This window comes from Zalophus californianus, chromosome 8, assembly GCF_009762305.2.
Source record: "Zalophus californianus isolate mZalCal1 chromosome 8, mZalCal1.pri.v2, whole genome shotgun sequence".
Taxonomy (NCBI): Eukaryota; Metazoa; Chordata; class Mammalia; order Carnivora; family Otariidae; genus Zalophus; species Zalophus californianus.
The window spans coordinates 27,015,673-27,039,373 of NC_045602.1; the positions used below are offsets into that span (position 1 = coordinate 27,015,673).

A 23,701-nucleotide genomic window follows, 5' to 3' on the forward strand; every position below is an offset into this window, starting at 1 on the left:
CAGTTATGGAGTTCTGAATATTTTTTCACTGAGAAGGTGCTTTTTTTCACAGCTCTGATAATTTTCTTAGTTATAAGGTAAGGTTTTAATGAAGCTGTCAACTTGGTCTTTGGAATCAGGCGGGCTCTTTTTTTCATAGCTTTATGACTCTGGGCAAGTCATTTTTATTTCTCTGAGCTGCAGTTTCCTATATATGAGGTAAAGTTGGTCTAACAAGGTTTAATGGTGTTGTCGATACGTACTATTTGTAATAGGTCTAATTCTCATTCCCCTTGATCTTACTGGAAATTTTCTTGGATTTGGGGGTTTGAGGCTGCAGTTAGCTTGACTATTCTATTTGTAAATCATAGCTGAATGACTGCAGACTCCTGTCAGAGGGAGGTATTCAGCCCAACTGTTGGATATGTTTGATTAAGTACATATTTTAATAATAAATCCAACCCTCGTTTATACACACACACACGCGCGCGCGCGCGCACAGAGATTGTACAACAAAGCAAGGTGATTTGGCATATGATCAGTCATACCCTTTAGATTATCGGCTAATTTTTACTTGGCTCTTCAGAAAGATGATAAACACTTTGATATCACGCTAGCAAGAATGAATAGCCTTCAATGAAAGGGTCTGTCCTTAGGGACTAGCTCTGTTCTTTTGAAGATATGTGTGCCATACTTTTAGATATGAGCACATAAATAAAGTCTAAATCATACCAGACCTTGTTCAGAATTGTCCGTCTATACTAAATCATTCTCCATGTGCTATTTTTAAAATGTAGGCTTGGTCTTCCCTAGTTTTTTTGTGGAAGTTCTTTCTCTACTGAAGACAGCCGTGAAAAGACAGGCACATCATTGTTTTCTGTGGTCTTACTCTTTCATTCCCTACTCCCTAGAAATCTCTCCTGACCTGTGGTACTGTGGCTCCTGAAAGGTTTGAGAGTGGTTTTTGCATGAGGTTAGGGAATCCGTATGCATGAGTACATTTTCTCAAAGGTCACTCAAAGTATAAATGCTTTGAGGTGGCATTTGGGAAGAAAATGACATTAAAAGGGAGGCTTAAAACTTGATAACAGTGTCATATCTTAACAGTGTATACATCATGAAGTCATGGTTGGTGTGCCCCAGCGGTTCCACCTGGATTTTCTGTGACTTGGCTCTTCCCCACCTCTGGACAGAGCCCTAGACTATTCCTCACTCCTTACTCATCATCTTTCTCATTCATCCACATCTCTTCCATCACCCTCCTGGAGAATACTGTCTTGCTTTCCATTCTCAATGATCCAATTCTTAATGGTTGATTTAGGGTATATTTTCTTGTCTTTCTCTCTCTCCGTTTTTGGCATTGCCATTGTCCCTTAAAGACCATCTCCTCATACCAGTTTTAACTTACCACTAGGTACCTATGACTTTCAGGTGTGAAAATCATGAATTTAGAAACTGGAAAGAGAAAATGGTGCAAGGGTAGGACACTGCATTAGAGACCATTTACCTACATATCTGGGAGGATGTGAAAGCTTGCAAAGGGCCAGTTTCTCACGGAGTGCACTGTTCATGTCCGTGTTCATGCACATAGATCTACACAGTAGTAACTGGGGCCCCACTTTCCTTCAGTTCCATCTCCTGGTACTAAACATCCTGCCATTGTCTTCCAAACTATCTGGGCCTTTGGTTTACCTCTAAGGAAACTTGTCTTCAGTTATTGGTGCCTATAACTAACCAACAAACCTCAAATGCTTGAAATGAAACAAAATACTCTTTTGATAAAGCCATATACCCATCGAACGTTGGAAGCGCAAAGATCCTTTCATAGATGAGTACCATTGTGGTTTAACGACTTGCTTGTTGGAGATAAACCTAGAACAGAATCCAGGTCACTTGTACTTACTAGCACGGTTTTTCCTATAAAAACACTTGAGTCTATTTGTATACAGTAAAATTATTTACCATGCCTGTAAAGGACTCCAGTTTGTTTAGATATAATGGAGTTATTTCAGAATGAGTTGCTAAAAGAAATCCTGCTCTGAGAAATCTAGAGATGTGCTTTATAGATGTCCCTGTCTTTGTAGTGAATTAGCAAATAGAAAAGAGTACTTTGAATTCAGTAGAGGATATAGGCAAACAACAGCACCCCATCATCCTTTTCTTTTGTATATTAATTTAATGTTCTTAATTTTATGAATAGGTAGATCTAAATTTATTTAGGTGGCTGTCATGATTAAAGTAGGAAGAAGTATATTTTGTGGAGGAGTAAAAATAGGTGAGAATTCTGTCATAATCATTACATACTTATGGCCTAATCACGTTCTTATGAAGCATGACTACTTGTGCAGGGGCTTATTCATGGTATCCAGCTCGGACAAGTGTTGGTTTTCTGATCTCTCTCCTGCGGTCTTTGTGATTTTGGGGAGTATCTGAGAATAACAGAGATGCTTAGATACTCTGAGATCATCTGGTCATTAATATATTAGGAAGTTTTTACTGAGCATTGGATATATTTTAGCTAGAGGCAGTACCTACAGCAAGCAACATGAGTTTTATTTGAAAATGAAGTGTTTTTCATGTAATTAGGACTTCCTAAAAGTAGGTGTTATGATGTTGATTTGGGCTTATATTATTATTATTAAATAAGCATTGGTTATTTTTTCTTTCTAAGAAAAAAATAGATAAAAGGAAAAATTTGCCCCCTTTTGATGAATAATGCAGTGAACCTTTTATTTATGTATTGTAACCATATGTATTCAGCCAGAAGTTTTTCTTCTCTCCTTCCTACAACTAAACAGATTTGGGCAGAAGCATGCAACCTTTTTGCTATTAAGTTTCTCTGAAGTAAGGCCAGAAAGCTTTAAAAATATTTTGACCAAGATGGTTTAAGTGTCTGGTTCTGTCTCAGTTTGTTCTGACGGACTTGATTGAATAACATCTTGAATTGTCGAAGAAGTGATGTAATGAGTATTTTCTCATTCTACAGGATATTCTTAGGCTAACAAATGTATCTCCCACCTAGTAAAATATAGAAAACCTCCAATTTAGGTAGGATCAGTTTCCCTGCTTAGAAACTGATCTTGTCTTGGGTCTGTGCTGGGATATGTTAGACTCTCGTTGTTTTCTTTCTTCTGAGGAAATTAGACTTGCTATGTCTTACTTTTTTTTGAGGTTTTCGATTTTACAAATTCATTTCATAAAAATTTGAAACAATTTCAAACTTACAGAAAAGTTGTAAGTACAGTGCAACTGTTTTTTGGTATCCTAAAGTATTGGAAACTAAGTTGCCAGCATGATACTTCCTCATCCTCAGATACAAGGACCTTCTCCCACATGATCACACTATGTGCACTGACATCAGAATATTAACATTGACCCCTCGTTACCATGAAATCCTCATAAGATAGGCTTGTGAAAACTAGTCAACTGACAAAAAAAAGAAAAAGAAAAAAGAAAGAAAATTTGAGTACTGCATTATGCAGAAAAGGTCATGGTAATTCATAGTTGAGAGAAGGTCTAAGTATATGTCAGACAAAATATATATCCTTATGATAAATTGAATGACATATTAAGAGGCAGGTGAAGATGATCATGGTAATGGGGCCGTTGTACATGCATTTGCTTAGGAACCCCACAGTGTGGCCGCATTCACTTTGAGGCTGAATATATGAGCTCTTCCGATGACTGATCATTTGACTGCTGGATAGTGGCAGCCTTTGACTTTGCAGTTGGCCTTGGTACCTTTTCTCAGAGTCTGCTTCTTGATGTAGCTTCAGGAGTTCAGTTATTCAGTGTGGGTATTTCGGTACAGCAGAGGGCTCCTTCCGTGCCGAGCTGTGTCCTGTATCTCAGGGATGGTCTTGCATGAATGAATGTCCCACCTTAGAACTCTGTTGCTGAAGAGGAAGAAAAATTGCTCTCTGTGACCAAATAGACCCACCTTTTGCTTTCACTTTATTCCTGAGAAAATAGTCCTAAATGAAGTTCTTCATATATATTTTTTCTCTGACTTATATTAGCAAGTGTCATTGTCAAAGTGAATTATGGTTGTGAAATAGGTAAGCTAAAGAACAGTTTTTCTTAGAAAAAATAAAAAGCCTGGTTAATTAAGGCTAGTTCTTTAAATGAATCATTATAGGAAATCTTAGTTTTAAAAACTATTTTCTGGATAAGTTTTTAATGTACATGTTTATGTTAATGTTGGTTAATTTTAAAGTTTTTTTTAAAATTTTATTATGTTGTGTTAGTCACCATGTAATACATCATTAGTTTTTGATGTGGTGATCCACGATCCACTGTTTTCTTATAACACCCAGTGCTCCATGCAGTACGTGCCCTCCTTAATACCCATCACCAGGCTAACCCATCCCCCCGCCCCCTCCCCTCTAAAACCTGTTTGTTTTTTAGCGTCCATAGTCTCTCATGGTTCACCTCTCCCTCCAATTTCCCCCCCTTCATTTTTCCCTTCCTTCTCCTAATGTCCTCCATACTATTCCTTATGTTCCACAAATACGTGAAACCATATGATAATTGACTTTCTCTGCTTGACTTATTTCACTTAGCATAATCTCCTCCAGTCCCATCCATGTTGATGTAAAAGTTGGGTGTTCATCCTTTCTGATGGCTGAGTAATATTCCATTGTATATATGGACCACATCTTCTTTATCCATTCATCTGTTGAAGGGCATCTTGGCTCTTTCCACAGTTTGGCTATTGTGGACATTGCTGCTATGAACATTGGGGTGCATATGGCCCTTCTTTTCACTACATCTGTGTCTTTGGGGCAAATACCTAGGAGTGCAATTGCTGGGTCATAGGGTAGCTCTATTTTTAAATTTTTGAGGAACCTCCACACTGTTTTCCAAAGTGGCTGTACCAACTTGCATTCCCACCAGCAGTGTAAGAGGGTTCCCCTTTCTCCACAACCTCTTCAACAATTGTTGTTTCTTGCCCTGTCCATTTTTGCCATTCTAACTGGTGTAAGGTGGTATCTCAATGTGGTTTTGATTTGAATTTCCCTGATGGCTAATGATGATGAACGTTTTTTCATGTGTCTGTTAGCCATTTGTATGTCTTCTTCAGAAAAGTGTCTTTTCATATCTTCTGCCCATTTTTTGACTTGATTATTTGTTTTTTGGGTGTTGAGTTTGAGAAGTTCTTTATGGAATCAGAAAAGACCCGAATCGCCAAGGAAATGTTGAAAAAGAAAAACAAAGCTGGGGGCATCATGTTGCCCGATTTCAAGCTATATTACAAAGCCGTGATCACCAAGACAGCATGGTACTGGCACAAAAACAGACATATAGACCAGTGGAAGAGAATAGAGAACCCAGATATGAACCCTCAACTCTATGGCCAAATAATCTTTGACAAAGCAGGAAAAAACATGCAGTGGAAAAAAGACAGTCTCTTTAATAAATGGTGCTGGGAAAATTGGACAGCCACATGCAAAAGAATGAAACTCAACCATTCTCTAACACCATACACAAAGATAAACTCAAAATGGATGAAACACCTCAATGTGAGACAGGAATCCATCAAAATCCTAGAGGAGAAAATAGGCAGTAACCTCTTTGACATCAGCCACGGCAACTTCTTTCAGGATACATCTCCAAAAGCTAAGTGAAACAAAAGCAAAAATGAACTTTTGGGACTTCCTCAAGATAAAAAGCTTCTGCACAGCAAAGGAAACAGTCAACAAAACAAAGGGGCAACCCACAGAATGGGAGAAGATACTTGCAAATGACACTACAGATAAAGGGCTGGTATCCAGGATCTATAAAGAACTTCTCAAACTCAACACCCAAAAAATTTTAAAGTTTTTTAAACATTTGAAGAAATTCAAGAAAAAATTCACACATTTCATCACCTCATCAAAGTGACTTGTGGGGGCACCTGGGTGGCTCAGTCGGTTAAGCATCTGCCTTCAGCTCAGGTCATGATCCTGGGTTCTGGGATCGAGCCATGCATTGGGCGCCCTGCTCAGTGGAGAGTGTTTCTCCCTCTCCCTCTGACCCTCCTCCTGCTTGTGCGCACTCTCTCTCTTTCAAATGAATAAATAAAAAATCTTTAAAAGAAAAAGTGACTTGTGTTCTTTATTGTTCATATGTCCATTTGTATAACTTTTACAGTAAGAATCTTATTTACATTAAAAAGTTATTACAGGGGCGCCTGGGTGGCTCAGTTGGTTAGCGTCTGCCTTCGGCTCAGGTCACGATTCCAGGGTCCTGGGGTCAAGCCCTGCGTAGGTCTCCCTGCTCAGTGGGAAGCCTGCTTCTCCCTCTGCCTGCCGCTTCCCCTGCTTTTGCTCTCTCTCTCTGTCAAATAAATAAATAAAATCTTAATAAAATAAAGATTTTATTTATTTGACAGAGAGAGACATAGCGAGAGAGGGAACATAAGCAGGGGGAATGGGAGAGGGAGAAGTAGACTTCCCGTGGAGCAGGGAGCCCGATGGGGGGCTCGATCCCAGGACCCTGGGATCATGACCCGAGCCAAAGGCAGACGCCCAACGACTGAGCCACCCAGGTGCCCCAATAAATAAAATCTTTTTTTTAAAAAAAGTTATTACACATATAGATTCTGATTATGACATGTCCTCTTAAGGCTCTTGCAGACCAATTTGAAGATAAGACTACATCTGTATTGGAACGTCTGAAGATTTTCTATTGCTGTCAAGTACCCCCTCACTGGGCCATTCAGGTATTTTTGTTGCTGTTTGTCATTGGGTATGGAAAATACTTTGCTTTTGGAAGATAAATACACTAGAAAAGGATGATTTTTCAGTTTATGTTGAAGTTTTCAAATATTTTGGTGAAAAGAATAAAAGTATCTAGCTGGGAATTGCCAATTAATTCAAAATGCTCTTTTGGTTAAAGTGATATTAAACTTTTAAAACATTTTTAAAAGAATTTAAAACAAGATTAAATAGAATCCTTCAAATTAAGTAGTGGGAGAACCACAGAAGCTTTCCTTTTCAAAATAACTTTATGTTTAAAACCCCGTTAGGACCTCCTGCTCGAGAATGAGCCTTTTAACCAAGTTGTTTACAAGAACAACTTAAAGCATTTGTTTCTTGCTCTATATGGTGAGATACCCTTGACTACTTTTCTTTTTCTGAGATACGGGAATACCTAGTATAGCTCCTAAAGCTCCATTTTGGGATAGAGATTCAGGCCCCTGTGTTATGGGTGTGGTTCCCCTATTTTGTAAAATTTTTAGCACTGAAGGCAACTTAGACACCTGGTCCAGTTTCTTAATATTACAGAGAAGAAAACTGAGCCCAGTGCAGTTAACTACACTTTACCGATGTTGATCACACAGCTGTTCATGAAGTAGATCTCTGGTCTCCCAATTTTCAGTCTAGTTTCCCTTCTTTCCTTATCTCTTTATTGGGTTGTAATTATGCCAGCTAATAACAACCAGCTTTTACTGCATACTTATTATGACGCATGCATTTTGTTCTGCATTTTGCACACATTATTTTATTGCAACAATTGTGTGAAATATCCCCATTTTATAGATGAGGAAGCTGTGGCACTGAGAAGTTAAGTAGAGTGAAATGGTGACAGGCAGAAATTTCTAGATGATTTCATAACTATTGTCATTTCAGCCAGCTTCCTGTCCTCTCTCTTTGGATTACGTGCATAGGTAGTGATTTAGAATTATAAATGCCAGCCCATCATTCAATGACTCTGAATCCCCATGGTTAGATTTCTTCGAGTATGTCATATTCTTAAGCACAGAGTAAAGTAGGGAATTTATTACACATTGGAATTCACTTTATTGAAGGAGTCTCGATATAACCTGCAAATAAAAAGCTTTATTATGTTATCTCAAAAGGAGTACCTTCTTTATCAAGAAGGTGTTAATAGCTGGAACTTTTTGACATGTTTTTGACCCTGATCTATGAAATTAAGTGCCTTGTCCTGTGTGGTTTGTGGTGGATAAACGTCTCAGATTCTGAGCTATTATTACGACAAAACATGTACGTTGAGGGTGTAGCTTTCAGTCTATTTCTGAACAGAAGCATTAGGAAAATTAAATACTATTCAGATAGAATTTAGGCAAAATATTTATTTTATCTGTTTAGGAAGCTGTGGATTTTAGGCTCTTTAGGCGGTTAGATAAACATCCTCTTTAACAATTTAAATCATTTTTTTCTTTCATTATAGGGAATGACCATATCTTTATGTGTTATTTTTAAAGATCAAAAAGTAATAGCGTAGTTTATTGTAAAAAGATAATCAGTCTTTCGCCTCTAGCTAGCCCTACCATCTTAGATGCCGTATCTATTAAATGAAAAGATTAAACTGCTTACCATGTGGGGCACCTGGGTGACTCAGGCGTTAAGCTTCTGCCTTCAAATAAATAAATAAAAAAATCTTAAAAAAATAAATAAAAATAAACTGCTTACTGTGTGAGCACTAAGATTTATTTCAGCTCCCATATGCTATGTTCAGTTTTTTTAAAATGTCCAAATATCTTAAAATAGCCAAATTTCCCCAGATTCATGGAATACAGAAGAATTAGATCATTCCCTTTATTTTTTTTAAATATATTAGCTTATAACTTTCAGGTATATTTCATTTTACTTTCTAATTTTGTCAATGTAGATTTTTCATATCCATTGGCTTCTTAACTCTTAAATATGTATTAAATTTTGAAAGAGCAGTAAAATTGTATTTAAAACAACACAGTTCTCCACTAATATGAAACCATGCATTATATAAGAACTTCACCTACTTTTTTTTTAAAGTAAACTCTTCACCCAGTGTGGGGCTTGAACTCATGGCCCTGAGATCAAGAGTCACGTGCTCTACTGACTGAGTCAGCCAAGCGCCCTGAACCTCACTTTTTAAAACTCTCTAGTATTTTTTTCTATTCCTGCAGGATGGACCACTTATAAACCACAATATATTTACTTTTTGATATGTTTAACTTTCAATAACCTTACCAAAATTTGCCTCCTTTTTTATCTGCCAAGTCTGGGAAATAAAGTAGTTAAGTTTTTTAGAGTCTAAATAAATCTAAGTAGATCTGAGTTAGAAAGACCCAGAGATGCTTTCATGAATAAAGTACACAAGTGCTAATGTATAGATTTCTGTCATTTATGTCAACTGCTTAGAATTTTTATTATTTGTTTATTTGAGTTCAATTTCATTTTTTCCCAGTTTGAGATATAACTGACACATAACATTGTATTCGTTTTAGGTGTACAACATAATGATTTGATATAGCTGTATATTGTAAAATGGTCACCACAGTGAGTTTGTTAATATCCATCTCCTCACAGAATTACAGATGTTTTTCTTGTGATGAGAAATTTAAGATCTATTTTCCTAGCATCTTTCAAATATATAATACAGTTTATTAACTGTAGCCAGCATACTGTACATTAGATCCTCAGAACTTACTTAGAACTGGAAGTTTGTATTTTTTGACCACCTTCATCCATTTCTCTCACCACCACCCCTCAAGCTCTGGCAGCCACCAGTCTGTTCTGTTTCTATGAATCTGATTTTTTCAGATTCCTCATGTAAGTCAGATTGTACTGTATTTGTTTTTCTCTGTCTGATTTATTTCACTTAGCATAATGCCCACCAGGTCCATCTGTGTTGTCACACATGCTAGGCTTTCATTCCTTTTTTATGGCTGAATAAGATTCCAGTGTGTGTGTATGTGTGTGTGTTGGGTGTACACACACACTACAATTTCTTTATCCATTCATCCCTTGATGGACACTTAAGCTGCTTCCATGTCTCAGTTATTGTAAATAATGCTATAATGAACACGGGGGTAGAGATATTTTTTCAAGTGAATATTTTCATTTTCTTTGAATAAATGCCCAGAAGTGGGAAAGCTGGATCGCTTAGTAGTTCTATTTTTAATTTTTTGAGGAGCCTTCGGACTGTTTTCCATGGTGGCTGCACCAGTTGACATTGGCACCAACAGTGCACAAGGGTTCCCTTTTCTCCACATCCCCACCAACACTTATCTTTTTGATACCAGGCATTCTAACTAGAGTTTTTCAAGTTGATTTTTTGGATCTCAGCTTCACAAATCAGAGATGGTTACAGAATCTGTCGGTAAGAAACAAATGCTGATTTTGCTTTTAAGTTCTTCTAAGTTCTTAGGAAAAAATTGATATATTGATTGTTTTGAAAAGTTCCTATATTATAGTTTTTTAATTCCTTGCCCTCTATAAAGAAACTTGCTAAAGTAAAGGTAAGTATTGAATCATTGCAAATTTCTAATTAGTTGAGGTAAAACTGTAGAAATGATGTATTTATTACAGTAAGCAGACCCTTAAAAATGGCAGGTTAGCGCACCCACAAGTGAAACAGGAATCCCTTTACATAAAGAAATGTTCATTATTTTAACTTGATTCTTTTAGCGCCAACTTGCACGTTTTCTCTTTGAGCTGGGATGCACAAGTTCAGCCCTTCAGATATTTGAGAAGCTAGAAATGTGGGAAGATGTTGTCATTTGTTACGAGAGAGCTGGGCAGCACGGGAAGGTATGTAATAGGAATATTCTGAGTACTGATGAGAGCCTTCTGTTTTGGGGCATCTTGCTTGCTTGCTTTGTTTTTCTAAGCCCACTTTTGCTAGTAGTTCACTTATATTCTCTTTTTCACTTTTTCTGCCAGAAATCTTTTTAATGTTTTCTCTTATTTTTTGTTGGGGCAAATAATTTAATGTGTATACGTGTATGTGTATATGTAAAAGAGAAAAGCAGGCCAAAACTGATATGATTATGATGTTTAGGAATGAATAATGGAAGTGTTAAAGACTCTGTATTTTGATCTCTTTCCTTTGCTAACTCTCCTCCTGAGGATAACTTCAAAGTGAAATATTAGGAATTATTTTAAGCCTCAGTGGGTTGCCTGATGATCAGAGTTTGTGGGGCCAAAGGGAGGTTACCTGGGTGGGTGCACAGTTGACTGGGCCTGTAGAAAGAAACCTAAAGGGTGTGGCCCCCCACCCTCCTTAGGGCCCAGGAATTGTCAAGTGTGTGATGCACTTAATCCCACCCTTAAATTGGCTCAAGAGGAAAGATGTTGCAGTATTTATATCTGTTATTAATTTGTTGTTTTATTCCCCCTCATAAATGAACAGAATTTTTAAAGAATAAGCAGTTCTGCATTGTGAGCATCTGTTGAAACTGACACCTTGAAGTCATATGTTAATTTTGGATTAAGTTTTGAAATGACTAAGTTCTATCATAAGTATAGTACACAGAGTAGAACCCACGCACTGGCTCATTTATTTCTATAGTCAACTTTTTGCCATCACCCTAAAAAAAAAAAAAAAGTACATGTGTGTTTGTTTCTTAAATACCTTCCTAAGTATGTCTTATTTTAGACCAGTAGTAAAAGTTAGATTCCTTTCACTAATCCACTAATGGCAGTGAAGGTTTGTATTGTATTAGCGTAAGGAGAAACCAGCGTGGGAATAAAATTTTACTGTAGAAGATTATAGAATTTTAATATTTTCATCCTGGGAAAGAACTCCGTAATCATCTGTTCCAGTTCCCTCCGTTTCAAAATAAGGGAAGGAGTCTCTAGTGATTTGCCTCAGGTCACAAAGCCGGTTATTGATTATTAGCTTGAGAGGCCACATGGCCCAGTGGTTCAAAGCAGAGCCTCTTGGCCTAGGCTGTAGGAATTCAGCTGCTAGCCTTGCCGTGTGCTAGCTTCGTGGTATTGGGCAAGTTACTTAGGCCCACCTCCTCTCCCCATGACTCAGTTTCCTCATCTACAGGCACTTAATCCACCTCTGTACAGGTTTTCATGGTGTAACGTCTGTCGAGTAGGTAAAATGTCCTTTCCTCACAGAGCTGCATGAGTGTTGACTGCTCGCACTGCTGTGATTCTGAGACACATTTTTTTCACTGCATTTGGAATGTGTCTGACACTTGATGGTATCTTCCACTTGCTGGCTGTCCGGTGGCCGTCTGGGTAGGTTGTCATTGCCTGTGCCTGTGCACACTTAGTCACAGTTATATTTAGTGTCATCGTTTCGATAGAGTTATGTACCTGGTGTCATTGTGACATATGGTGGATTTAATTGCCATTTAGAATATCTTCAAGACAGATTTTACTATGATTTGGCATTGAAACAAAAATGTCATTGAACACACAGAAAAGGACCGAAACAAAGTAGAGGGATGTAAATTTGGTATTCGTGGAAATAAACATTTGCCTTTAGAGAAATCATCACAATTTCATTTACTTTTCTTCAAAAATAACAACTAAGTGCTTTATGGGAGCCAAGAAGGGAGGACACCCCTAAGTAGATGAAGCTGTGTTTTGTAGAGAGATGTGTGTGTGTGTATATATATATATATATGTATATATATATATATATATGTATATAAAAGATTGCTATTTAAAATGTCAAGCAATGTATTGAAGGCAGGAAAAATTGCCAAATTTTTCTGAATAGATTTTAAAAAATATCAAAGCAATGAGAGGCTGATGTGATTCATTCAAGGCATTATGTCATCATTTAATTGAAAGCATTTTTTCTTTATTAGTTAAGAGTTAGTCTTATGATTGATAGTGTCCCAAATTTGATGAAATAGAGTATTATGTTTCTTTGAGGACTTAAATATTTTTTTTAGTATCTGTAGGCCTGGCACTAAAGCAGGATTCAGCTGTTTAACAAAGGAATAAATGGGTGAATGAGTATCTTGATTCCCAGTCTAATGTATTTCCCATTGTGTCATTCTTCAGTATGCTAGTCCTTTACGCTGCTCACTGCATAAATGAACTGTATATAAAATTACAGTAGTTTTGGAAATAGTGATTTTTGAAATGATTAAGTTGTTGATTCCCAAGATCCCCAAGCATGTTTTAAAATACTAAATTTATGTAATTATTTTTAGAAAGTATGGAAAGCAGAGACTTTCTCTAATTGCAGAAGAAAAAAATAAGGAATCGATCCCTTTCAAAGAACAGATTTGACTCTGTCCTCTAAAGCAGTTGTAGTATTAATGTTTTTTTAATTGGCACATGACCTTGTAAGCATTATCTTATGCTAATGATAAATTCCCATGTTTCTAATTATTCTAGAAAATGTACGTATCTTAATTTTTAGGAATGTGTAGTCATTTACTTTGTCTTAAAGTCTTTTGTGAGTTTCAGCCAAACATCCCCCCAATTTTTTATTTTAAAGGCTGATTTAGCATTTCGTTTGTCACATAAAAGACTTCCCTTACCTGTTATTCTTATGCTATATTTGAAGATCAGTTCAACCATAGACCCTAAAAAGTTTTGCTTCAAGCTGGAAGCAAATGTTTTATTTCTAAAACAGCTGAGATTCTTTTAGTATTTGGTCATGTGCCAGTAGTTGTCACCACATTTGATTTAACTAGAAGTTTGTGAAATTTGAATCCTCGCATTTAGTGCTTAATGGCATAATTTATTTTTAAAAGGCAAATTCGAGAAAGTATCTAATTCTAATTATTATGTTCTGGTGCTTGCACCCTATTATTGTAGGGTCTCAGACTTTCTAATTTAGACGTTACTTACAGAAATTCTCATTATTTAATGACCATTGGCAAAATAGCTTAGATTAATTTTGCTTGACGTTGTGATCAGAACTGGTTCTCATCTGTTAGCATGTAGTTTTCTAAAGTTATCTGGCACACTTGTAGCAGTTTCCCCAAGCCTGTGGACAAAAATCTTATTTTGGTGCACAAATTTGGTCCCTAAATGAAAGACAAAGATTGAGCTGGTATAAGCTGCCTGCAGGAGGTAGGTGTAAAGGGAGTGGAATGGTAAGGGTTAGGACCTCTCTTTTCTTCTCTTGTTCCTAACAGACAAGGCTTACCTGAAATTACATAGCCTTATCTTTTATTTTGCTATGTTTGCAGATCATTGTAGGCAAAAGCTCTTAAAAAGTTTTCCTTTAAGTTACAAGTAAATGTTTTATTTCTGTAACAGTTGAGATTCTTTTAGCAGTTGGTTTGGGTTTTGGGGGGATGGGGGAAGGTTTCTTTTTTTTTTTTTTTAAAGATTTATTTATTTATTTTAGAGAGAGTGAGAGCATGTGAGCTGAGGGGAGGGGAGGCGAGGGAGAGAGAGAATCCTTAAGCGGACTCCTTGCTGAGCAGGGAGCCTGATTCGGTGCTCAATCCCAGGACCCTGAGATCATGACCTGAGCTGAAACTACAAGTTAGACGCTCAACCAACTGAGCCACCTAGGCACTCCGGGGCACGTTTCTTTTAAAATAGTTTCTTTAGGGGTGCCTGGGTGGCTCCGTTGTCAAGCGTCTGCCTTGGGCTCAGATCATGATCCCAGGGCCCTGGGATCAAGCCCCGCATCGGGCTCCCTGCTCCATGGGAAACCTGCTTCTCCCTCTCCCGCTCCCCCTGCTTGTGTTCCCTCTCTCGCTGTGTCTCTCTCTGTCAAATAAATAAATAAAATCTTTAAAAATAAATAAGTAAAATAGTTTTTTTTATATGATGTAAAAGATTTCCCAAACTCTTTTCCTACACTGCAGTCAGAGTGATCTTCCTGAAAAATAATTCTGATCAGGTCATTCCTACTCTTCAGTAACTCCCTTTGTCTCCAGGATTAAGCTCTTTAGCGTGGATGGTTTATAGACCACTTCATGATCTGACTCCTGCTCACATTGCTAACTGCATTATCCCCCTACTCTTTTATCTCTGCTTCATCCCCCTTTGTACTTGCTCATTGAGGCTGTGCTCAAAATTCCACCAGATTGAAACTACTTGTAATTTCTTGACTTTGCAGCATTGCTTCACCTCAGGACCTTTGTATGTGCTGTTGTCTGTCTCACTCCTACTTATTCTTCAGGTTTTTCCTTGGCGATTACTTTGCCCAGTGACCTTTCCCTGCTACCTCCCTCCCAGATTTGGGGTGTTTTCCTGCGCTCCTATGGCACCCAAACTACTCTGATATCCCATTTGCTGGTGTACTTCACTTGCTAGACTGTAAGCCGTTTAAGAACACTTATGTCTGTAGTATTTGCAGAGGTCTCCCCAACACCTAGCACAGGCTTGGCACATGGTAACTCCTCAAAATATTTGCTAAACGAATGACCTGTAGTCTTTCATTGTGAGTAGTTACTGTGCTGAAGCAAATCTCCACGTAGATACTCCCTTTGGACTTTATATGTGACGAAAGAAACTTCTCCAACTCCTGCCATGTATTCTCTCTCTAAAAACAAATTATGAGATCTCTCCCCCCATTTTAATCTTTTAATAATCTCTGTAATGTAACAACATATAAAGTATGAATTGTTTTTACCACTTTACTGATTAGCCTTTTAGTAAGTGGCAGATTTTGCAATCTGAGCTTAGACCTTCCCTTTCCCTTAAACTCGCACTCCTTTCCCCATACCTGCCTCTCACTGGGGCTCTTGTTAATCCCTTGGAAATTAGGTATCTGAGGGGCGCCTGGGTGGCCAGTCGGTTGGGTGGCTGACTTGATTTCGGCTCAGGTCTCGATCTCAGGGTTGTTAGACCGGGCCCGACTTTGGGCTCTGCACCGAGCGCAGGGTCTGCTTGAGATTCCCTCCGCCTCTCCCTCTGCCCCTCCCACTTGTGTTCTCTCTCTGTCTCTCAAATAAATAAATAAACCAAAAAAAAAAAAAGAAAAAAGAAATTAGATGTTCAGTTTATAAGCCAAAACCTGTTGTTGTGCCCCCTTGTATGAGAAAAATAGGAAAATATACTCTGTAACTTGGTAATGCAAGTAGGAGATGAGCAGCTAATTGGATAACTAGGCCTGTTTTTAATTATTCTGTTTTATCTTGGACCTGGAGTATTTATGCTGGCAAGTTCATTTTGGAAAATCAAGCCAGAGCATGGTGTTGTCACAAACATAAATGTAAAAAGCAATTAGTGAGCACTTGGCTCATAAGAGAGTCAATAGGACTAGGCACCAGCACACAGAAGAAGTCTAGCTGGGGGCGAACTACTGGGGATGGGTGAAGTGTTCTGCACTTCTCATCTCTCAGTTGCAGTTCATAGGACAAGAATTTAGACTGGGAGCCACCTGCCTTTCTGCTAGGAGAGGGGAGAAAGAATCATTTCTGCAGTCCTCAAAGACGCTCGTTATAGTTAGTACCATATCTGGGTCTAGGGCTCATTTTTCCCCCTTTATTCTTTGCCAGGAGGGCTTCTTCTGGTTGCTGCTCTGCCAAGTCATAGTCCCTCTATACTGAGCAGATGTCACATCAGATGAGGGCCAGGCCACACTTGTCACTCATTCTAATTATTAATGCCTTTTGCTCATTCACAAAATCAAGGCATAAATCACAGCCAACAAGGGCACTTTGTTTTGATAATTGCTCTGACTGGAGGATGAGTAGTTTTCCTGAACTGTTTCATCTCCCTTTTTACCAGAGATTGAATTTCACTTTTATTCATATGGGGGCCATCAGTTGAATTTATCCAGCATTTATAGAGTACCTACTGTGTGCTGGGCAATGCTGTACCAAAGAGGAGTAAGAGACAGAACTTACGTCCAAGGAGCTTATAGCCTGATAGTACAGATCCACATGAATAGAATATTTTAGTAAGATAGAGCAGGTGCCAAGATGGAATTATATACAGATTCCAAATTCTATCTGGCCATCATATTGCAAGCTAAATATTTCTCCCTCTGCTGTCCTTCTCTCAAGCAGTAGTCCACTCAGTTTGTATCTTGTCTAGACTTTTTTTCTGAGATCTCTAGGATCTCCTCCCATAATTCTCCACACTTTCATAAAAAAACCGATGATTGGTTGAAATTAGCTTATGTGGAAAAATTTAACTTTAACTTTGTAATAATCAGAAGTTTTCCCCTTTGACTTCACTTCCTCTAGTCCTCTCGACTCAGTTACATGATCACTTATTCAACAGTTGACAACAGCAGTTCTTCTGTGGGAGGAACTATACACAGTTGACCAATGTGATTATTTACAGAAAATTTTAATGTCCCTAGAAGCTGTTTCTGTTCACTTCTGTCTTTCTAGCAGTGAAACCTCAAGCATCTTACTTTCTAATTGGGTTTTCCAGTAAAGGGAGTTGAGAAAGAACACAAACATTAGTTCAGGGCTGTGTGCTTGACAAAAAGCTGGGGACATTTCACATCTCGTTCTTGTAGGTAACGACAAATGAAGAACAAACTTTCCAAGATATTAGTTAACTTTCGCAGAGTCATACATTTTGTCAGCAGAACTAGCATTTGAACTGCCTTTCTGACTAAAGGCACCTAAGTGCTCGCAGGGATGCTGGGCAGGAAAAAGCACAGTTGATGTCCACTGTAGGGTGGAAGTTTAATACTCTAAATCTGACATTGCAATAAGTATTTGGTTGGCTTCTCTTAAAGAATTGAACAATGTGGGGGTGCCTGGGCGGCTAAGTTGGTTAAGCATCTGCCTTCGGCTCAGGTCATGATCCCAGGGTACTGGGATCAAGCCCCAAGTTGGTTTCCCTGATCGGCCGGGAGTCTGCTTCTCCCTCTGCCTCTCACTCGTGCTCTCTCTCTCTCTCAAATAAATAAATAAATATTAAAAAAAAAAAGAATCAAACAATGTGGAAACACAACTACCTGGCTGGAGTTCAGCAGTGGCTCCTTCTTTTATGGGCTCACTCCCCAGCCTGCTTCATTCATTCTCAATAATTGGCAAGAATCTCTGGGCATTTGAGTGTGGGACCCTTCCTCTAAGCAGTGTGGGTTACCGGTGCAGTTTTCAGCAAGTGGATCGTTAGTTCAACCATAACTGTAGGTTCTACTTAAGCCTCTGCTGACATCATTTTATACTGAGATTCGCTGTGTGTAGTTATTGCCACAAAATTGTATTAAGAATAATAGTTGTTTGCAATTATAGAATGAAACAGATTGTTTTAACAGCCTAGATATGTATGTGTATCTGGGTAGAGGGATAGTCTTTGAGGTTTGTAGCTGACAGTATTCTTGCAAGCAACCTAGTTTAATTGTAGCCAGTTGCCCATTTAAGTATGCCTTTTTGTGTTTGGGAATGTAGTTTTCTTTTCTTTTTTTTCTATTTTTCAAGTAGACTCCATGTCCAGTGTGGAGTCCAGCATGGGGCCCGAACTCACAACCCTGAGACCAAGACCTGAGCAGAAATCAAGAGTCAGACACTAAACTGACTGAGCCATTCAGGCGCCCTGTTTTATCATTTTTAATAGATATTTACATGACAAATTTCTTGTATTCTATAAAAATGTGCATCTGTATTTTCCCATAGGGAAGTAGCAGCCCATAGCCAGAAATACCAAACCTTTTGCATTCTGTGAAGATTTCTGGCCACCCACATTTTGATATTGCAAAAGGGATATTATAAGCCCTTGTGCTTTACTTACGTTCACTGGGCATATCTTTTATAGTTCTTTATTTGATAATAAATTACATAAATTGAGTGGCTAAGTGGAGGAGGGAGGAGCATATAGAGCATTTTGGAGAGAGTGAAGAAGACTGAGGAATGCAGGGTGACTAATCGAAGAAAGGAAATATATTACCTACAAGCTTTGCCCTTGGGAAAGATCATTCTGTTGGCAGGCTGAAGAGGTATAAGATCTCAAGGAGAAAGAACTCACTTATCTAACAAAAAAATATGGCATAGGAATTAGAGGAAAGAAGAGGGCAGTACAGACCAAACAAGATCACTGCTTTTGTGTTTCTTAACTTCTTCAGGAAGCTGCCCCATTCTGGCTCTGCAGACCCATGTTCTGGTGAAAAAAATACCCAGAATCAATATTGTTTGGTAACAAGAAGTTGCATACCACCCACTCTCTATGTTCCTTATTCTTGTAAGAATGTAAATAGATATGAGTTGGTGAAGGAAGTATTTGAAATCCTCAGTACCTTAGTGTTTCCAGATGTGAAGGTTTTCTTGATTATTATTTAATCTTTCATTTGTTGTATTTGTCTTCTTTGCAACACTAGGTCTGTGTTCTATGTCTTTGGACTCTGGTGATCATTACGGTCTATACTACAGTGCAGTTAGAAGTAGAATAAATATTTGTAGAATGGTAGTTTTAGATCATGCAGGTGTTTAAAGGGTATGACTTGATGTTCTGAATCTTAGATCCTGTTTTTTGTATAGGATACCTGTGGAGTATAGTACTTCCTTATAATCCTTTTTATTTCTATAAGGTTGGTAGTAATTTCTCATCTTTTCATTTCTAATTTTAGTAATTTCAGTCCAAAGAACCAACTTTTGGTTTGTTTATTTATTTACACTAATCTTTATTATTTCCTTCCTTCTGCTTCTTTGGGTTGGGTTTACTTTTTTTTTTTTTTTTCCTAGTTTCTTATGGTGGAAGATTAGATGATTGCTTTGAGATCTTTTTTCTTTTTCAGAATAAGGACTTACAGTTATAATTTCCCTCTAAACACTGTTTTCACTGTATCCCATAACTTTTGGCATATCATGTTGTTTTCATTTATCTTGAAGTGTTTTAAATTTCGCAGTGATGTCTTTTTTGACCTGTTGGTTATTTAGGGCTGTGTTATTTAATTTCCATGAATTTGTAAATTTCCTAAATATCTTTTTGTTACTGATTTCTAATTTCATCCCATCGTAGTTGGAGAACATACTAAGTATGACTTCAGTCCTTTCAAACTCCCAGTTACTTGTTTTACAGCCTAACATGTAGAATATCCTGGAAAGTGTTCTGTGTATATTTTGCTGCTGTTGGGTGGAGTGTTCTTTAGATGTCTTTTAGGCTTAGTTGGTTTATAGCATTGTTCAAGTCTTCTATTTCTGTCTTCTGTATAGGTGTTCAATCTGTTATCCAAAGTTGGAAAGTGAAGTCTTCAAATATTATTGATGAATTGTGTATTTCTCCCTTTAGATATGTCAGTTTTTGCTTCATGTCATTTGGGGCTCTGTTGTTAGGTGAATATATACTTATAAATATGTCTTCTTGATGGATTGAATGTTTATCATTAAAATATCCTTTCTTTGTCCTACTAACAATTTTTGTCTTAAGGCAAATTTTGCCTAATATTAATATAGCCACTCCAGCTCTCTTTTGGTTACTGTGTACATGATCTTCCTTCCTTCCTCCCTTCCTCTCTTTCTCTCTTTCTTTCTTTCTCTCTTCTTATTTTCAGCCTTTTTGTGTGTCTGAATCTAAAGTGTGTCTCTTGTAGACAGCATTTAGTCAGATCATTTTTTATCCTTACTGCCAATCATTTGCCTTTGTTGTATTTAATCCTTTTACATTTAATGTAATTGCTGATAATGTAGTATGTTGTTAGTCATTTTGTTATTTTCTATATGTCTTATGTCTTTTCTCTTTCCCTATTACTGCCTTCTTTTTGGCTAAATGGATATTTTCTACTGTGTCATTTTAATTCCCTTGTCATTTTCACTTTTTTTTTTTTTTTTTTAGATTTTATTTTTAAGTAATTTCTACATCCAGTGTGGGGCTTGAACTCACAACCCCAAGGTCAAGGCATGCTCTACTGACTGAGCTAGCCAGGCACCACTACTTTTTTTTTTTTTTTTTTTTGAGTTATTTCCTTAGTCCTTGTACTAGGGATCATTTAAAATAGTATGTTTTAAGTGCCTATTAAGCCCATCACCTGGGAATCCTCAGTGAGTTTCTAGTGATCGCTTTTTTTTTTCTTATATAATGGCCATACTTTCTTGCTTCTTTGCATATTTTTATAAATTGTTGAAAATTGGACATTTTAAATAATATAATGTGACAACTCTGGAAATCAGGTTATTATTGCTGTTTGTGATTTTTTTTTTTGTTTGTTTAGTGATATTTCTTGATAATTCTGTAAAATCTATATTGTTTGTCCTGTGCAGCCACTGAAGTCGCAGGGTGGTTAGCTTAATGGTCACCTAACAATTGGACATAAAATTCCTTGAATGCCTGAATCAACAAGTCTTCCAGTCTTTCCTGATGGGTTGTGTGTGTGTGTGTGTGTGTGTGTTGGAGCATGCTTCCAACACTGAGGCAGGCAGTTAACAGCCCTGTCTTAGCTTTCACTGACTGCTGGTGCAAAGCCTTGAGGTCAGCCTGAGGTGAGAGCTTAGGGCCTTCTTGGGTCTTTTCTGAGCATGTGCAGCACCCTACACATGCATGGCCTTCTGGATTCCCATGAATACGTTGGAGCCTTTCAAAGCCCTTATGTATATCTCCCTCCCTTTTTTCACTTTTAAGTTTTTGGTTAGCCTGTTGTTTGTCCCACATGTTATTTACTACTTCAGACAACTGCAAAATTAGCCAGTTGTAATTGTTTTTGACAAAGGCTTTTCACTGGGCAAACTCAGAGGTAGGTTCAATACAGACAGCCTTGCAAGTGGATTCTTCCAGGCAACCACCAGCCAGGTCAGATAATGACAGTTTTTTGGAAATGAGACTTTAGAGGACCTCTAAACCCACTCTGTTCCTTCTGGTGGCTGCCAGGCTGCTAATCACCATGATTGCCTGCTGTTGGTTTTCAAGGCTACTACAAAGTTGGAGAAAATGGAATAGGAATGGTGCAAGTTAAAATCACACAAAGCTTGTTTTTCTTACTAAGATATCACTTTTTTTTTTAAATAAACATTCTAGGGATTATTTCAAGTTTTTGGTTAATTTCCAGGATTATGAAAAAGTTGATTCTAATACTTTCTGCCAGTCTTCTCGTTGCTTTTATGGAGTAAGGAATTTTCAGAGGTTCTTAGACCACCATTTTTGCTGATGCCCACCTGTGGAATATAGGAAAAGTATGGAACCTGAAATTAAGGTGCCATTTTCCAACTTAGTATCTCTTGGTTTTGGAATGATCAGTTGACCAAGGAATCTAAACTTCTATTTCTTCGTATTAAAAATGGGCATATTAATATCCACCTCTCAGACTTACTATAGGGATTAAGTGAGATAATACATTTAATGCATATTGGATAAAAACTAATCTGTAAATCATTATCAAATGGGAGGACACATAAGGAGTTTAAAAGGCAAAAAATGAAAAAAAAATTGTATCATTCAGGTTTTGTTGATGGAAGCAGAGACACCTTGAGTAGTTTTGGGATGCCATCAAGGGGCTTACTAAAGGAATTAGATCTTACACAAAAGTGTGGAGAGCCAGAGAAATGAGGGCGTGGAAGAGGGAGTAGAAGGATCAGGGAAAGAAATCATTTCTCAGTCCACTTGAAGCACTGGCACAGTGGAGAAGTCAGAACTTACCAGGGAATCTGAGAAGCCGAGTCCTTCCAGCCATTGAAATGGGAGTGTGAAGGAGGAATTTGTGGAGAGATCTGTGGAATGCTGTTGTCTGTATGTAGCTCCCAGCCTTGAGGGTCCCCAGTGAAACGTCTGATGGTGGTCCCGGGACTGCTTTTGGTTGGCAGGGTCCACAATCAGAAGCATAAGCTGGATACATAGAGCAAAGGACAAGCTGGAATCTGCGGGACATCTCTGCATCTCTTGTGACACCATACATAACCACAGCCACCTTCCAAGAGTAAAGGCTGTTGCTTTACTTCTGCCTTTCAGATCCCCAACAAATTCCCCCCTGACCAACTGTAATGCAAAATCTGAAGGGAAAGGGATTTTTGGAAACATAGTTTCCCCCTGAGGCAAGTTGACATAGCAGTACATATGACTAGGCCTACCATGGGATCTGCTGACTCCCATAAACCCACTAACTCATCATGGTGATGTTCTGGGTCCCAGAGGAATAGCATTAACTAAGAACTTACCAACCCCGAAAAGGCAGTTATTTCTTTTCCCCCAGGAAAGAATTACCTGGCAAATGTTAAAGTTTATGTCTTTGGGGAAGACAAGGGAAGAATTATGGTATATGATAGTTATGTTATAGTGGGGTCCTTCCTCACCAGTACGGGCTTGCCCCTTCCTTCTTTTCTCCCTTCCTCCCTTCTTTCCTTCCTTCCTAATTTTTTTTAAGAGGCTCTGACTCTGAAATCACTCAAGGATTTTTCTCCCAATTGGGGGAGAAACAGTGTTTTAGAATGGTGACTCGGGTCAGACGTCTGGTCTCCAAACCTAGATTTTTTTTTTTTTTAATGTTATATAGATCAAGTTTGGACTTAGTTGACTGTACATATAATTTGGTCCTAAGGCTTCTTGGTCAGTCAGCCACCGCCTAAGATCCATTCTTGTTGCACTGTTTTAATTATTACTCTGGCTGTGACTATTGCAAATAACTATGCTCATCTTGCTTCCAGGGGTTAAGTGCTATCAGCTAGTCTCTGTTACCTTGAATTCTAATAATCCTCACTGAAATCAGGAAGCTCATTTCAACTGAGGGACCTCCCAAGTTTTTCCCTCAGCTTACACAGGACATCTGCTATATAGCACTTTTCAGGAATGCTTATGCTCCCATATACAATGTATTTCTCAAAGCCAAGATGAAAGGAATATCCCCTGGGCCCTCTTGGAGGTCATTGGGATGGGTGAACAAGTTGTAAATAATAAATTGACAACAGCCTTTTCTTCATAAGTTGTTGGATTCTTTCGTCCACATCACACCGAGGAATTTCTGGCATCTCAACTTAGTTTTGGCCACATTTGAGTCCAGGTTTTAGTCAGGCAATTGAGCAAATAATTTAGAACCATCCTTAGCTGCTTGAGTTAGCCCTGTGAATCAAAAATTTCTGATTAGTACCTAGATTGATTAAAATCGTGATCCACAATTTGTCTATGGTCTATCATCCTTAGGATCTCTTTTTCCCCATGGTCCAAGATTTTCCCCTCTGGAAAGTAATAAA

The 23,701-nt window shown here is 38.0% G+C and overlaps 1 protein-coding gene across 3 annotated transcripts in view; it reads left to right on the forward strand.

The window, feature by feature from the left end:
* TTC27 (tetratricopeptide repeat domain 27) overlaps positions 1 to 23,701 on the forward strand; it is a 168,888-nt gene that overhangs the window by 91,009 nt on the left and 54,178 nt on the right. For 2 of the 3 annotated variants that reach the window (XM_027623115.1, XM_027623116.1), the window contains 2 exons: positions 6,587 to 6,682; positions 10,377 to 10,499. The exons of the other annotated variant lie outside the window; for it this stretch is intronic. In XM_027623115.1, coding sequence (XP_027478916.1) covers positions 6,587 to 6,682; positions 10,377 to 10,499 — 219 coding nt within the window. The remainder of the gene's footprint in view (positions 1 to 6,586; positions 6,683 to 10,376; positions 10,500 to 23,701) is intronic. 3 annotated transcript variants of the gene reach the window in all.